The 15,064-nt window shown below is 50.4% G+C and overlaps 1 protein-coding gene and 1 pseudogene across 4 annotated transcripts; both read left to right on the top strand.

Moving 5' to 3' along the window:
• The first annotated feature begins 142 nt into the window (after positions 1-142).
• On the top strand, positions 143-6,070 carry Entrep3 (endosomal transmembrane epsin interactor 3). Of its 4 annotated transcripts, none has more exons than XM_057794162.1 (12): positions 143-920; positions 1,121-1,177; positions 1,391-1,501; positions 1,608-1,727; positions 1,826-1,933; positions 2,371-2,546; positions 2,673-2,772; positions 3,434-3,503; positions 3,706-4,251; positions 4,700-4,768; positions 4,853-5,106; positions 5,199-6,070. In XM_057794162.1, exons 1-12 carry the CDS (start codon positions 675-677, stop codon positions 5,370-5,372), a joined length of 2,031 nt encoding a protein of 676 aa, XP_057650145.1. In that variant the 5' UTR covers positions 143-674; the 3' UTR covers positions 5,373-6,070. The 4 variants fall into 4 exon arrangements, with proteins under 4 accessions (XP_057650145.1, XP_057650147.1, XP_057650146.1 ...); XM_057794164.1 differs by having other exon boundaries at positions 4,886-5,106; XM_057794163.1 differs by having other exon boundaries at positions 2,374-2,546.
• A 1,132-nt stretch (positions 6,071-7,202) lies between these two features.
• Positions 7,203-11,004, top strand: LOC130889874 (stathmin-like; annotated as a pseudogene).
• The last annotated feature ends 4,060 nt before the right edge of the window (positions 11,005-15,064 follow it).

The following is a 15,064-nucleotide window of genomic DNA, read 5'->3' on the forward strand; positions in this document are numbered from 1 at the left end:
GGCGTGGCTGAGGTTGGAGGAGGGCCTCTCCCTATCTCCTCCCCTCCCCGTGGTTGCTTTCGGACTACAGCTCCCGGAATGCAATGCACCAGCCACCACACCCCTCCGCACCACTATCACCCCCCTCCCCCGCCTCTAGAGCCTGCCCTGCTGCAGCTGGAGGAGCTAAGGGAGCAGAGCGTGGTGGGGAGGGGAGCGGGGACCGCGACCCTGAAGCCAATTTCCGCGGCCTCTCCCCACCAGGCGGCCCTGGATCACCAAAGGCACCTCTAGTCCCTGCATGCAGACCTTTCTCCTCTTTTGTAGACTTCCTTGCATCCCTCTCGCCCTTGCCCTCCCCACCCTTCCCTGGGCTCCGGAACGCTACTCTATCTTCAGTCTAGGATCAGCCCTTCTCGGCACTTCTCTTCATTAAGGAAATGCAATGAGCCGGTGCTCTGGCGTCCTCATCGCTGCCCCGGGCACGGTACCCGTCTGGTGGTGGGGTGGGAGCCCCTCACTGTCCCTTCGTGACGCGCCTCCTTTGGGCCTTCCTCCAGCTGGTGTCCCTGGGGGATGCCCCAGAGGACCTAGCCAGGAGGTGGGCTTTACAGCAAGGGCGCTGGAAAGGATAAAGAACGGGGCCTTGGGCGCCTCTGAGATGATCCCAAGTATCAAGGGGAACCGAGCGAGGTATGGGCAACCGGGCGGCAGGCATGATGCCCTCGCCCAGTGACTCCAGCCGCTCGCTGACCAGCCGGCCCAGTACCCGGGGCCTTACCCACCTCCGCCTCCACCGACCCTGGCTGCAGGCCCTGCTCACGTTGGGGCTAGCCCAGGTGCTCTTAGGCATCCTGGTGGTAACCTTCAGCATGGTGGCCTCCTCTGTCACCACCACCGAGAGCATCAAAAGGTCCTGCCCGTCTTGGGCTGGGTTCTCGGTGAGTTGGGTAAAGAGTGCACAGTAGTGGGGTGGGAGAAGCTTCTCAGGCCCCACCCCTCCTCACCTTCAAGCCCACAAGCTTGTCTTTCCTTCCTCTCCGGTCCTTTCCCTCCTTGTAGGGCTGGGCGCATCCTGTGGCCAGGGGCTCACTCAGGTGCTTCCCCTGCCAGGCTGAGCCTGTGCCCACTCTGTCCCTAGCTGGCGTTCTCCGGGTTGGTTGGCATTGTGTCCTGGAAGCGTCCATTCACTCTAGTGGTAGGTGCCAAGGCCCAATGCCCACTGGGAGGCAGGTGCCCAACACCAGAGGGGATACCCTTTATGTCCCCTTTATGCCCTCAGGAAGGGGAACTGGCTTTCCAGTTGATGCCAGGCAGTCAGAAAGTGTGTTAGGAAAAGAGGGTGGCTTATTCTGTAGAGGAGAAGTTCTGGGGAAAGTCCCAGCCCTAAGGTGATATCCTCTCTCCCCAGATCTCTTTCTTCTCTTTGCTATCGGTGCTCTGTGTCATGCTCAACATGGCTGGCTCCGTTCTTTCCTGTAAGAATGCCCAGCTGGCTCAGGACTTCCGAGAATGCTCCACGGTGAGATTTGAGGTGGGAGAGCTGGAACCAACTGGTTAGGGGAAGCAAGAGGGACCCTTGAGTTTGCTCTGATCCGGGCTGCCTTGCCCTTCCCACTCCCATACAGGAAGGGAAGGTCTGTGTGTGCTGCCCCCCTATTCCTCTACACAGACCCTGTCCAGAGTGGGGCCAGGAGCTGAAAGTTGCCCTTAACTCCACCTGCGATGAAGCCCGCGGGGCCCTCAAGGTGAACAAGCCGTCCCTAATCCCTTCCTCCTTGCATGCGTGGGGTTTACCCCTCCCAAGCCCCGTACTCCTCTCCTGTCCTTGTCTTTCCTTCTCCAGAACCTCCTCTTCAGTGTCTGTGGGCTCACCATTTGTGCCGCAATAATCTGTACCCTCTCTGCTATTGTCTGCTGTGTCCAGATCTTCTCCCTGGACCTGGTGCACATGGTGAGAAGGGAGCGAGGCCCAAGCAGATAGGTCCGGTGGGGGCATGGAGTGCGTGCGTGGTGGAACTGGACTTGCAAAGTAGTAGCTACAGGTCTGGGTTCTGAGCCTGAGGCTCTGGGTCACCTGAGGAGTTTTATTACAGGGATGTTTAGGACCAAAGGGAGTGAAGAAGACTGGTTGGATGGGTTGAAGTCAAGACAGCCCTAGGTGGGAGCTGGGATAGAGGATGGACAGTGGTGGCAGGGAAAAGGCAGTGTGGACAGATGTGAAACTGAGAGATTTGTGGGTAGGCAAGGCCAGAGCTGGAGGGACCGAGTAGGCACAGATTGAAGAAGGAACTGGGTGTGGTTCAGAAGGATTGGAACTGCATCTTGGAGAAGGTAGGGCCATAAAAATAGCAGAAAGGGAAGAAATTTGAAACCAGACTTGCTCCCCAGCAGCTGGCCCCTGAACGCTCAGTCTCAGGCCCCCTAGGGCCCCTGGCTTGTACATCTTCGCCTCCAGCTCCTCTCCTCCACACCATGCTGGACTTGGAGGAGTTTGTCCCTCCCGTGCCCCCACCACCCTACTATCCTCCAGAGTATACCTGCAGCTCAGAAACAGATGCACAAAGGTGAGGCCGGGTGAGGTCCTGCTGGGGAACCTGAGGAAGAGGGTTGGGGCTGGGCCTGGAGTGGTGGGGAGGCATAGTTGTGGAGCAGGAGCTGTTTCCCAGGCCCTGATCTTCTCGTTCTGCCAGCATCACCTACAATGGCTCCATGGATAGCCCAGTGCCCTTGTACCCTACTGACTGCCCTCCTTCTTATGAGGCCGTTATGGGGCTACGAAGAGACAGCCAGGTGAGGAGGGCTCGGTGCAGCCGGGAGCTGTGGATAGCTGTTTGATAAGGGTATCAATGGTCCTCGTGATCTCATAGCAATCCCCCTGTCGGCTGTCATCTGCCCTAGAGCTGCTGAGGTTGGTGGGAGATGAACTAGTATTTCTCTAGTATAAAGATGTGCCGCTGCGTGTGATGGTTCACTCCTGTAATCCCAGCACTGGGAAGGCAGAGGCAGGCAGATCTCTGAGTTCGAGACTAGCCTGGTCTACAAAAGCTAGTTCCAGGACAGGCTCCAAAGCTACAGAGGGTTTCTGGGTCGAAAAATCAACAAACAAACAAACAAAAAAACCAAACAAAAAACAAAACCAGCAATGCCCAACCACGGCTTCAGTGACTTTGTCTCAAAAGATAAAGATACGGAAACTAATGCCCTCGTAAGTGACTTATACAAAGCCAACTGTAGTGGCATATGCCTATAAACACAGCAGTTGGGAAGTGGAGGCAGCAGGATTAGGAGTTTAAAGGCTAGCCTAGGTCCCTCAGTAAAGCCTGTCTCAAACCCAGCTAACTTTAGAGAGTGACAAAGCTGGTCCAGAACCTCTGGTCTTCAGTCTTTCCAGTGCGTGGGAGTGGTCATGCCAGTGCGAAGGGCTGGACTTTTGACCCTGTGTCTTCTGCAGGCCACTTTGTTTGATCCTCAGCTTCATGATGGCTCCTGTGTCTGTGAGCGGGTGGCCTCCATTGTAGATGGTGAGCAGAGTGGGGTCGGAACGGACAGGGCAGGGTGGGGCCATAGGGAGGGAAAAACAAGGCTGAGCTCAGCTAGGGTTTGGAGGTGAGGACTGTGACTTCGTGGAACCCTGGGATTATCTGTCTGCTTGAAGATAAAGCTGGAGTCAGAGTGGCAGCTGCCCTCCTGGTATCCTACCTAGAGCTCCCTTGCCACTCACAGTGTCCATGGACAGCGGGTCCCTGGTGTTGTCAGCCATTGGCGACCTCCCTGGGGGCTCTAGCCCATCAGAAGACTCATGCCTGCTGGAACTCCAGGGCTCTGTGCGCTCCGTCGATTATGTGCTCTTCCGCTCCATCCAGCGCAGCCGAGCAGGCTACTGCCTTAGCCTGGACTGCGGCCTGCGGGGCCCCTTTGAAGACAGCCCCTTGCCACGGCGGCCCCCACGGGCTGCCCGCTCCTATTCCTGCTCAGCCCCCGAAGCCCCACCCCCACTGGGTGCCCCCACAGCTGCTCGCAGTTGCCACCGATTGGAGGGCTGGCCGCCCTGGGTGGGACCTTGCTTCCCCGAGCTGAGACGGCGGGTTCCCAGAGGAGGCAGCCGCTCAGCTGCACCCCCTCCTGCCCGAGCTCCAACTCGACGCTTCAGCGATAGCTCAGGTTCCCTCACCCCGCCCGGGCACCGGCCTCCTCACCGGACACCTCCCCCCCCACTGCTGCTGCCAAGGTCTCACAGCGACCCAGGCATCACCACCTCCAGCGACACTGGTGAGCCATACCATCACCTGGTTCGGGGAAGGGTAACCACTAGAACTGGGACCCTGTGAGGTTCCTGAGTACTCACCCCTGAGGGACACAGGCTTCAGCAGTACTTGGTTCTTGAAACCATTTCCACAGCGCCTAAGGCTGGGCTACATAACCGGTTACTTGGTTATAAAGACAGATCAACCAGAAGTCTCTGCTTCTTACTGAGAAAAGATATAAAGCGAAATAGTTCCCATCCACACAGGAGGTGTCCGAAATCCCATCTGGGGGTCCTAAACAGAGCTAGGGAGGCTACAGCGGTGAAGGATAGCACTGGAGATCCCATCTTCCTACATTAGACCATCCATTTGTGGGCAGAGGTGATGGAGTGTGAGAACCATTGAGCCTGGGCTCTCGGGACGGTGGACGGCGGGTGGGAGAGGTGTGGTCATAGAGCTTTTTCTCTGCCCAGCTGACTTCAGGGACTTCTATACCAAAGTGCTTGACGAAGAAGCCGCCTCTCTCTCCTCTGCAGACACAGGTCCGCACACGGGTGGTGGGCTGCTGGAGGGTCTAGGGTCACTGTGTGGTCTACACACATCGGCTGCACGCTCTTTCTCTGCAGGGCTCTGTTCTGAAGCCTGCCTTTTCCGCCTAGCCCGTTGCCCTTCCCCCAAGCTGCTACGTGCCCGCTCAGCTGAGAAACGCCGCCCAGTGCCCACTTTCCAGAAGGTGCCTCTGCCTTCAGGTCCTGCACCTGCCCACTCTCTAGGGGACCTGAAAGGAAGCTGGCCAGGCCGAGGCCTAGTCACTCGTTTCTTTCAGCTGTCCAGGAAGTCCCCAGATCCCGCAGGAAATGCAGCCCATGGACATAAACAGGTAAGCGTTAGGGGCGCCGGGAAAACATCACAGGGAAAGCTTGGCGCTTTAGGTTGGCCCATACTGATACCCTCTCCTGTGTCCCCTTCCAGGTGCGCAGGAGCCCCTGGGGACGATCAGGTCGGGAGAGCCTCCACCTTCGTAGCTGTGGTGATTTGAGTTCTGGCTCCTCCTTAAGGCGACTCCTGTCAGGCCGCCGGCTGGAACACGGTGTGCGCCCACACAGCCTTAGCCTCAATGGAGGCAGCCGAGAGACTGGGCTCTGATTTGGGCTTATACCAATGACCAGATCCAGACAAATGCTGGAGCCACAGGCATTGGCTGGTTGGGACCAGCAGCCCTGTGTACCCGCTGACTCAAAAAGAAACCTGCTGCCGGGCAGTGGTGGCGCACGCCTTTAATCCCAGCACTTGGGAGGCAGAGGCAGGCGGATTTCTGTGAGTTCGAGACCAGCCTGGTCTACAAGAGCTAGTTCCAGGACAGGCTCCAAAACCACAGAGAAACCCTGTCTCGAAAAACCAAAAAAAAAAAAAAAAAAAAGAAACCTGCTGTATCCCCTCCAAGGCCTGCCTTTCCTGCCTGCCTGTGGGGCTCCTTCTGCTTGCCTATGTCCCTATGGGCAGCAGAGCTTCTGTCCCGTGCTGCATGGGTGTTCAAGCTGCGGGAGGAGATGCCGCTGCTTACAGCATTGATGGAGGAAACTTAGTGACGGTCCCCAGCATGAGAATGCCTCTTCCTGATAGTCAGTGGCTGAGTGTTGGCGATCAGGTAGATTTGTGCCTTGCTATGTGGTGGCGAGGACGGCTAGACGAGACATGAATCTAGGTGGCTTTTCAACTCTGCCATCTCTAGCTGCATGACCTCGGGCAAGTTATTTAATCTTAATTGCCTGACCTGTGAAACATTGTGAACATGAATGTTTGTAACACTGAGTAAGCCTTCAATAAATTTCAATTTCTCCCTTCTTGTTTGGACTGTTCTGTTGTTGTTTAAGCACAGTTGGAGTTTATTAAAGACATTTTTAACATAGGTTTAGTTTGTTTTTTTAAGGCAGGGTTTTCTCTGTATAGCCCTAGCTATCCTGTAACTCCATCTGTAGATCATGCTGGCCTCGAACTCAGAGATCTGCCTGCCTCTGCCTCCCAAGTGCTGGGACTAAAAGATATGCGCCACCACTGCCTGTCTCTTTAAAGGCTACCTTTATGAGTTTTTTGCCTTATGTGTACCACGCCTGGTACCCAAGGAAACTAGAAAGGGTATGAAGTCCCCTAGGAATGGATGGTCAGTAGCTGGCCTGTGGGTGCTCAGAACTGAATCCTGGTCTGCTACAAAAACAGCCAGTGCTCATAACCATTGAGCAATCTCTCCAGTCCCTATCTTACTTCTGTGTTAAAAAGCCAGGCATGATGGCTTTAATCCTAGTACTCAGGAAGCAGAGGCAGGCAGATCTCTGTGAGTTCGAGGTCAGCCAGGTCTACAGAATGAGTTTCAGGACAGTCAGGGCTACGCAGAGAAACCCTGTCTTGAAAAACTAAAAGTAAGTCAGGCAGTAGTGACACATGCCTTTAATCCCAGCACGCAGGAGGCAGAGGCAGAAAGATCTCTGTGAGTTCGAGGCTAACCTGGTCTTCAGGGCAAGCTCCAAGACAGGCTCCAAAGATACACAGAGAAAACCTGTCTCGAAAAACCAAAAAAGAAAAAGAAAAAACAAAAATAAAAAGATTCCCAATTTCTTTAAAAATGCAATAAGATATTCCTATGTGTGGTGTGGGTTTGTGGGTTTATCAGGGGAGCTATTCTTGGACTCTTGCTTTTCATCAATAGTATCTATGCTACATTTAAGGACATATTTGCAGAAACTATATTGTATCTCTGTTCCTTTGTGAGGTTTTCTTGTTTTGTTTTATTTTGTTTTGTTTTTGGAGGGAATGTTGGCTATTTTGAGAGACAGGGTCTCATGTTGCCCAGAGGATCTCAAAGTTATTATGTGGCTAAGGATGACTTTAAATTTTTTTTTCCGTAAAATCACTTTTGTATGTATGTGTGTGCGTTCACACACACACACACTCATGATATATGGGCATGTGCACCACAGCATGTATGTGGAGGTGAGAACAGTTCTTTGAAGTCAGTTCTTCCACTTTTATGCAGGTGGTCCTGGGAACTCTAACTCGGGTCCAGGTAAGCACAGCAACTTGGCTCACTCAGCCACCATACCAACACCTTGAAATTTGCATATGTGTGTTCTAGTAAGTATGAAACTGCACACGACATGGTCCATGTGCCATTGCATGTGTGTGGACATCAGAGGATAATGTCAGAACTTGCATTTGAGACAGGGTCTCTTGTTTCTCCACTGCATCTGCCAGGCTAGCTGGTCCTTGGCTTCTGGGGTTCTCTCGTCTCCATCTCAGACCCCGACACTCATTCTACTGTAGAAGTAACTGGGATTATAGCCCTGGGTTTATGTGTGTTGGAGGCAAGTGAACTTGGGTCCTCATGTTGAAAGCAAGCACTTTACACACTGAGCTATTTCCTTAATCCCAACCTTAAACCATATAAAACTATTTATTTATGTAGTGTGTATTGTAAATGGAGTCTGTGTGTTGATTTCCTGGACACCCAGACCTGAATAATTATATAAAAACTATATTAATTACAACAGTTTGGCCAGTGGCTTAGGAATATTCCTAGCTAGCTCTTATATCTTAAATTAATCATTTCTATTAATCTGTGTATCACCATGAGGTTCTGGCGTTTTCTCCTTCCATACTACATGGTGTCTCTCTGACTCTGCCTTCTTTCCTCCTCTGTCCCTGCTTGGATTTCCCACCTCGCTATATTTTGTCCTGCCACTGGCCAAAACAGCTTATTTATTTATTTATTTACTTACTTATTTATTTATTTATTTTGGTTTTTCGAGACAGGGTTTCTCTGTAGCTTTGGTGCCCATCCCGGAACTAGCTCTTGTAGACCAGGCTGGCCTCGAACTCCCAGAGATCCGCCTGCCTCTGCCTCCCGCTGCTGGGATTAAAGGCGTGCACCACCACCGCCCGGCTTAACAGCTTCTTTATTAACCAATGGTAATAAAACATATTCACAGAGAAGAATCCATATCAGCATATGAGTATTTTCCCTGCATATCTGCCTGCATACCAAACATATCTGCCTACATACCAAGCATATCTGCCTGCATACCATGCATATCTGCCTGCATACCAAGTACATTCCTGGTGCTTGCAGAGATCAGGAGAGCATTTCAGATCCCCTAGGACTGGAGTTACAGATGGTTGTGAGCTGCCAAAGTAGGAGCTGAGAATTGAACCCTGATCCTCTGGAAGAGCAGCCAGTGCTCCCTGAGCTTGAACACTTGGTTTTCCAACCTCCACTTCCCAAGTGCCTGGATAAAACTCATCTTTAAAGACATCACTGTCTACTACTTTTCTTCTTACTCTCTGGGGATCCTTGACTAACTTTTATACTTTTTTATAATTATTTTATTTTGTTTTGTTCTTAGATTTATTTATTATGTATAAAGTGTTCTGCCCATATGTATCCCTGCAGGCCAGAAGAGGGCACCAGATCTCATTACAGATGGTTGTGAGCCACCATGTGGTTGCTGGGAATTGAACTCAGGACCTCTGGAAGAACAGTCAGTGCTCTCAACCACTGAGTCATCTCTCCAGCCCCAACTTTTGTATCTTTATACACTACTCAACACTGGAGGGTCTAGGGCATTATCCACAACTTTTTTTAATTATGCATAAATATACATATATGCATGTATTTGTTTTTTTTCTTTGTTTTTGTTTTGTCTTGTTTTTCAAGACAGGGTTTCTCTGTGTAGCCCTGGCTGTCCTAGAACTCACTTTGCAAACCAGGCTGGCCTTGAACTCATAGAAATCCACCTGTCTCTCCCTCCAGAGTGCTGGGATTAAAGGTGTGAGCCACCACTGCCCAACTGAGTAATAGCATCTTACTTTTTTTTAAAAGATTTTTATTAGCCGGGCGATGGTGGTGCACGCCTTTAATCCCAGCACTCGGGAGGCAGAGGCAGGCGGATCTCTGTGAGTTCGAGACCAGCCTGGTCTACAAGAGCTAGTTCCAGGACAGGCTCCAAAGCCACAGAGAAACCCTGTCTTGAAAAACAAAACAAAACAAAACAAAACAAAAGATTTTTATTTATTTATTATGTATATAGTATTCTCAGTATTCTGTCTGCATGAATGTCTGCAGGCCAGAAAAGGGCAATAGATCTCATTACAGATGGTTGTGAGCCACCATGTGGTTGCTGGGAATTGAACTCAGGACCTTTGGAAGAGCAGCCAGTGCTCTTAACCACTGAGCGGTCTCTCCAGCCCCATATCTTACTTTTTTATGTGTAATAAGTACAGCACATTCATTCCTGGTGTCCACAGAGGCACAGAAAAGGGCACTGAGTCCCCAGAACTAGAGTTTCTAATGGTTATAAGCCGCCATGTGAGCGCTAAGTTCTCTCCAGCACCCAAACTGTGTGTGTGTGTATGCGCGCCTACTGCAATGCATGCATGTGCGGATGTCAGAGGACAGTTGCAGTGGCCGGCTCTCTTCTATCATTACAGGCCAGGAGGCTGGGCGGTCTTGATGCTCTCAACTATCTTCTGGGGATGTAACTCAGTGGTGTAGTTTAAAAGATCTGGAGTTGACAGTGATGTCACACTGGTGTCACGTATCTCTAACCCCAGCACTGGGGAGACAGAGCAGGTGGATCTCTGAGTGTGAGGCCAGCCTGGTCTACAGAGTGAATTCCAAGACAGTCAGCCCTACAAAAAGAATTCCTTTCTCAAAAGAATTAAATAAATACATAAATAAATAAATAAATAAATAAACCTAACTAAATGATGCTAGAGTTGGAGAACTGGCTCACTCGCTAAGAACACTAGCTGCAGCCGGGCGGTGGTGGCGCACACCTTTAATCCCAGCACTTGGGAGGCAGAGGCAGGCGGATCTCTGTGAGTTCGAGACCAGCCTGGTCTACAAGAGCTAGTTCCAGGACAGGCTCCAAAACCACAGAGAAACCCTGTCTCGAAGAAACAAAAAAAAAAAAACAAAAAAAAAAAACACTAGCTGCTCTTTCAGAGAGTCTGGATTTGATTCCATCACCACAAGGCTGCTCACACTGTCAGCAACTCCAGTTCCAGGGGAATCCAACGCCCTTCCCTGGCTTCTGAGCCACTGAATATACATAGTGCACAATTATACACGCATGCAAAAAAAAACATACACACACATTAAAAAAAATTAAAATCTGGATCTGTTGGGCCAGGTATGGTGGCACACTCCTTTTATCCCAGCATTCAGAGTCAGAAACACTGACAGCCAACCAGAGCTACAAAGACCTTGTCTCAAATGGCCCAGGTCTGTTGGTGCTCAGAGTGGAGTCAACAGGGCTCTCCTGACAGCAGATTGTAGTCTCTGGTCTTCTGTTCGACATGGCAGCTTCTGGTTGATATTCAGGTGAAAGAACTGGAGAAGCGTGCTTCAGGCCAGACTTCTGAGCTGACTCTCAACCCGCAGTCAAAAGAATCCATCCCCGATTTCCCCCTTTCCTTCCTAAAGAAGAAGGATCTTTCCCTGGAGAAAATCCAGAAGAAATTAGAAGCTGCTGAAGAATGGCACGAGCCTCATACTCGCAAGTCCTAAAGCAGCTGAGAAGCAGGAGCAACAGAGAGAAGTACTTCAGAAAGTCACTGAGGAGAGCAGCCTCAGCAAAGTGGCAGAGGAGAAACGACCCACAAAATGGAAGCTAAAAAAGAGGCTGCCAAACTGGACCGTCGGCGAGAGAAGAGTAAGCACCTCCAAGAGGTGCGGAGGAACAAAGAATCCAAAGACCCGGCGAATGAGCCCAAGACCCACTGACTAATTTGTTCTGAAAACTGATTTTTCTCCCTGACCCCTCCTAAATATCCAAACACTGTTCTGGCCAGTGTCATTTTACTTTTTCCCTCCTGCAGAATATTCTAAAAACTGATTTGGACCATATAGGTAGATCCAGACAGGGAGATGTTTTAGGGGCTCAAGGAGAGACACTGAAAGTGTTTTACTTTTTTTTTTTCTTTTAAAGGATTGGTCTTTCTGTTTTCTTTTGTTTTTCGAGACAGGGTTTTTCTGTGGCTTTGGAGCCTGTCCTGGAACTAGCTTTTTTTTTTTTTAATATTCTTTTTATTTATTACGTATACAATATTTTGTCTGTGTGTATGCCTGTAGGCCAGAAGAGGGCACCAGACCTCCTTACAGATGGTTGTGAGCCACCATGTGGCTGCTGGGAATTGAACTCAGGACCTTTGGAAGAGCAGGCAATGCTCTTAACCGCTGAGCCATCTCTCCAGCCCTGGAACTAGCTCTTGTAGACTATGCTGGCCTCCAATTCACAGTGATCCAACTGCCTCTGCCTCCTGAGTGCTGGGATTAAAGGTGTGCGCCACCACCACCCGGTAAGCGTTGGTCTTTCTAACGTAGCTATTTTTCTCGTTGTATCTTTTCCACTTCATTTTTTTTAAAAATATTTATTTATTATGTATACAATATTCTGTCTGTATGCCTGAAGGCCAGAAGAGGGCGCCAGACCTCATTACAGATGGTTGTGAGCCACCATGTGGTTGCTGAAATTGAACTCAGGACCTTTGGAAGAGCAGGCAATGCTCTTAACCACTGAGCCATCTCTCCAGCCCCCTCTTTTCCACTTCAGTACACTTGGTGTGCTGGGTTAATAGCTAGTACTGTATCGACACCGTGGAAGGCATTATCGAAGAGTCTGCGAGCTTCTTCCAACCTGTTAGATGCTGAATATCTGTATAGCCCTGACTGTCCTGGAACTCTCTGTAGACCAGGTTGGCCTCGAATTCAGAGATCTGCCTGCCTCTGCCTCCCGAGTGCCAGGATTAAAGGTGTGCACCAGCATCACCCAGCCATGATGGATTTTTATTATGTGTATGTTCACTGGAGTCCTGGGATTCTCTACAGCAGGAGTTGTAACAGGCAGTTGTGAGACACTGTATGTAGATACTACAAACTCTACCGGGTCCTCTAGATGAGCAGGGAGTACTCCCAACCAGTGAACTATCTCTCCAGACCCCCTCCCTTCCTTCCTCCCTTCCTTCCTTTTTTAATACAGTCTATACCACAGAATAAAAACTCCAGACCACGGATTTGCTCACTGAACCTAACAGTGTATCTTATCTTCAACTGATGATGGTGGCTCACACCTGTAATCTCACTGCATTTGAAAAGCTGGAGAATTACCGCGGGTTCAAGGCCAGGATAGGGTACAGACACCCTGTCTTAAACTTAAAATACCCCACCCCCAAAACCCGTTAATTACCAAAGTGGCAGAGAAAGGACAATGTAAAGTTTTAGGCTCCTATTACATGGGAGCAGCAAGATACCCTCCAGGAATGGGAAAAAGAAGAGGCACGGCCCAGAGATGACGTCAGACTGCAAGGGCTCTTGAATAATTCACAGTCATAACAGTGTAGCCTCAGGAAGGGCTGGGACACAGCCAGGACAACAGAAAGAAGTAGGAGGTAAATATTGCCCCAAAGGGGCAGTTTTTGGAGACTAGATATTTCCTATGCCAAGGCTCTTTAAGGAGTAAACTCAGGAATCTTGATCTGCTTCCGTGGGATGCGCTCAATGAGTATACCCACTCGCCCTCCCCTCGGCCCCCACACCACATTAGCAGTGCGTGTCCATTCAGACACAGCGGCGCATGCGCCACCCTCGCCTCCCCGCGCAATCCTTGCCGCAGTGTAAAGTCTACACGGTAGACCAAGAACAAATTTAGGCTTCACGTGGGCCACGCCGGTCAGACAACGCTGTCCCAGGAGAACCAATGAGAAGTAAGAGATCCCACCTCCTGACAAAAACCTCCACTCCTTTTCTAAGCCGAAGCCGTCTGCGCACTCCGGTACTGCAGCTCTTCCCGCGCAGGCTCCGAGGGTCGCTCCACTCGCGCCCCCCCCACCTCACGCCCTGCCCCCTCCAGTCTCGGGCCTCGCCGCCTCTCCCCTCCCCACCCATCCGCTCCCCGCCCTCTCGACTCACAGCCTCCCCATCCCGCCCCGCCCCGCCCCGCCCCGCCCTGCCTTCCGTCCGGCCCCCGCCTCTTTCACAGCCCGCCCACTCGCCTTTTGGCTGCTGGGATTACCTTTAGCCTCCGGTTGGCGCTGCTGTTTCTCCAGTTAAACCTCAGGCCTAATTAATTCTAGGTTTAGTGTCTTTACTTTTCCCTTCCCAGCATTTGCACTGAGCCATTTCATTATCATCCTTAGTTGCTGTGGTGGTTAGTGTCTGTCACCTAGGACACTTGACATTCATCTGATTAGCCTGTGGAGCATATTTTAATTGCTGATTGATGTGAGAGAGCCCAGCCCACTGGGTGGCGCTGCCCGTGGACAGTGGTCGTAGGTGTAAGAAAGCAGCTGGGGCAAAGCCTTCATTTCCCCATGGCCTCTGATTAAGTTTCTGCCCTAAGCTCCTGTCCTGATGATGACGGGTGGTGTCTGGAAGTTATAAAAGGAAAAGAACCCTTTCCTCCCCAGGTTGTTTTAGTTATGATTGTATATCACAGAAGCAAACCAGAAGAGTTGCAAAGATACTTGTGTTTTACTAACAGAGAAAAGGTAAAATCTCAGTGCATCCACTATTGTAGCGTAGCCAGACAGCTTAAGTCTGGTCCGTGGAGTTCATGTGACAGAAAGGAGAGAGCCTACTCCATCATGCTGTCTCTGAAATCCACACAGTTCACACTGGCAACTGCACACACACACAAACAATAAAGGAGTAATACAATAAAATAAGTTTAATTTTTAAAAAGGGGGTAACAGGAGCCAGGCGGTGGTGGCGCACGCCTTTAATCCCAGCACTCGGGAGGCAGAGGCAGGCGGATCTCTGGGAGTTCGAGACCAGCCTGGTCTACAAGAGCTAGTTCCAGGACAGGCTCCAAAACCACAGAGAAACCCTGTCTCGAAAAATCAAAAAAAAGGGGGGGGGGGGTAACAGATGGCTCAACTATTGCTGGAGCCCACATAAACATGGAAAGAAAACTAACTCTACAGAGTTGTCTTCCGCTCTCCACACACATGCCATCACCCCTCCCCACCACCATACACACATTGAACCATTTTAAAAAGAGGTGAGGTAAGTGTGCTTGTGCAAGTTTTCATCCCAGCACTTGTGAGGCAGAGGCAGGCAGAACTCTGTGAGTTCCAGGCCAGCCTGGTATACATAGTTTGTTCTACTCCAGGATATATAGTGAAACTTTGTCTCAAAGAAGAAAAAAAGGGAGCTGAAGAGAGTTGGTTCAGCAGTTAAGAGCTGGGACTGCTCTTCAAGAGGTTCAGTTCCCAGCACCCATGTGGCAGCAGCACCCATGTGACAGTTCACGATCATCTGTAACTCCAGTTCCAGGGATCTGACACCCTCACACAGACATATATAAAGCAAAACACCAATATATGTAATTAAAAATAAATCAGTCTTTAAAAAGAAAAAAATCAAGTTTTTATTTATGGTTTTTTTTTTTTTTTTTTTTTTTTTTGGTTTTTCGAGACAGGGTTTCTCTGTGGCTTTGGAGCCTGTCCTGGAACTAGCTCTTGTAGACCAGGCTGGTCTCGAACTCACAGAGATCCGCCTGCCTCTGCCTCCCAAGTGCTGGGATTAAAGGCGTGCGCCACCACCGCCCGGCTTATGTTGTTTTTTGAGACACAGTTTCTCTGTGTTGCCCTGGCTGTCCTGGATCTTGCTCTGTAGTTCACACAGGCCTTGAGTTTACAGAGATCCGCCTGCCTTTGCCTCCTGAGTGCTGGGATTAAAGGCCTGTACCACCACTGCCTGGCAACAATCAAGTTCTTATTCAAACAAAATTAAAGCTGTGTGATATCACACAGCTTTAATCCCAGCATTTGGGACACAGAGCCAG

Source organism: Chionomys nivalis, chromosome 18 (genome assembly GCF_950005125.1).
Source record: "Chionomys nivalis chromosome 18, mChiNiv1.1, whole genome shotgun sequence".
In the NCBI taxonomy this organism is placed as follows: domain Eukaryota; kingdom Metazoa; phylum Chordata; class Mammalia; order Rodentia; family Cricetidae; genus Chionomys; species Chionomys nivalis.

What these genes read in the sequence shown, in the direction of transcription:
- Entrep3 (XM_057794162.1), top strand. Translation starts at nt 675, where the DNA reads ATGGGCAACCGGGCGGCAGGCATGATGCCCTCGCCCAGTGACTCCAGC. An exon ending in CCCTGGACCTGGTGCACATG is followed by an intron (nt 1,934 to 2,370) that starts GTGAGAAGGGAG and finishes CTTGCTCCCCAG; the next exon opens with CAGCTGGCCCCTGAACGCTC. An exon ending in GGTGGCCTCCATTGTAGATG is followed by an intron (nt 3,504 to 3,705) that starts GTGAGCAGAGTG and finishes TGCCACTCACAG; the next exon opens with TGTCCATGGACAGCGGGTCC.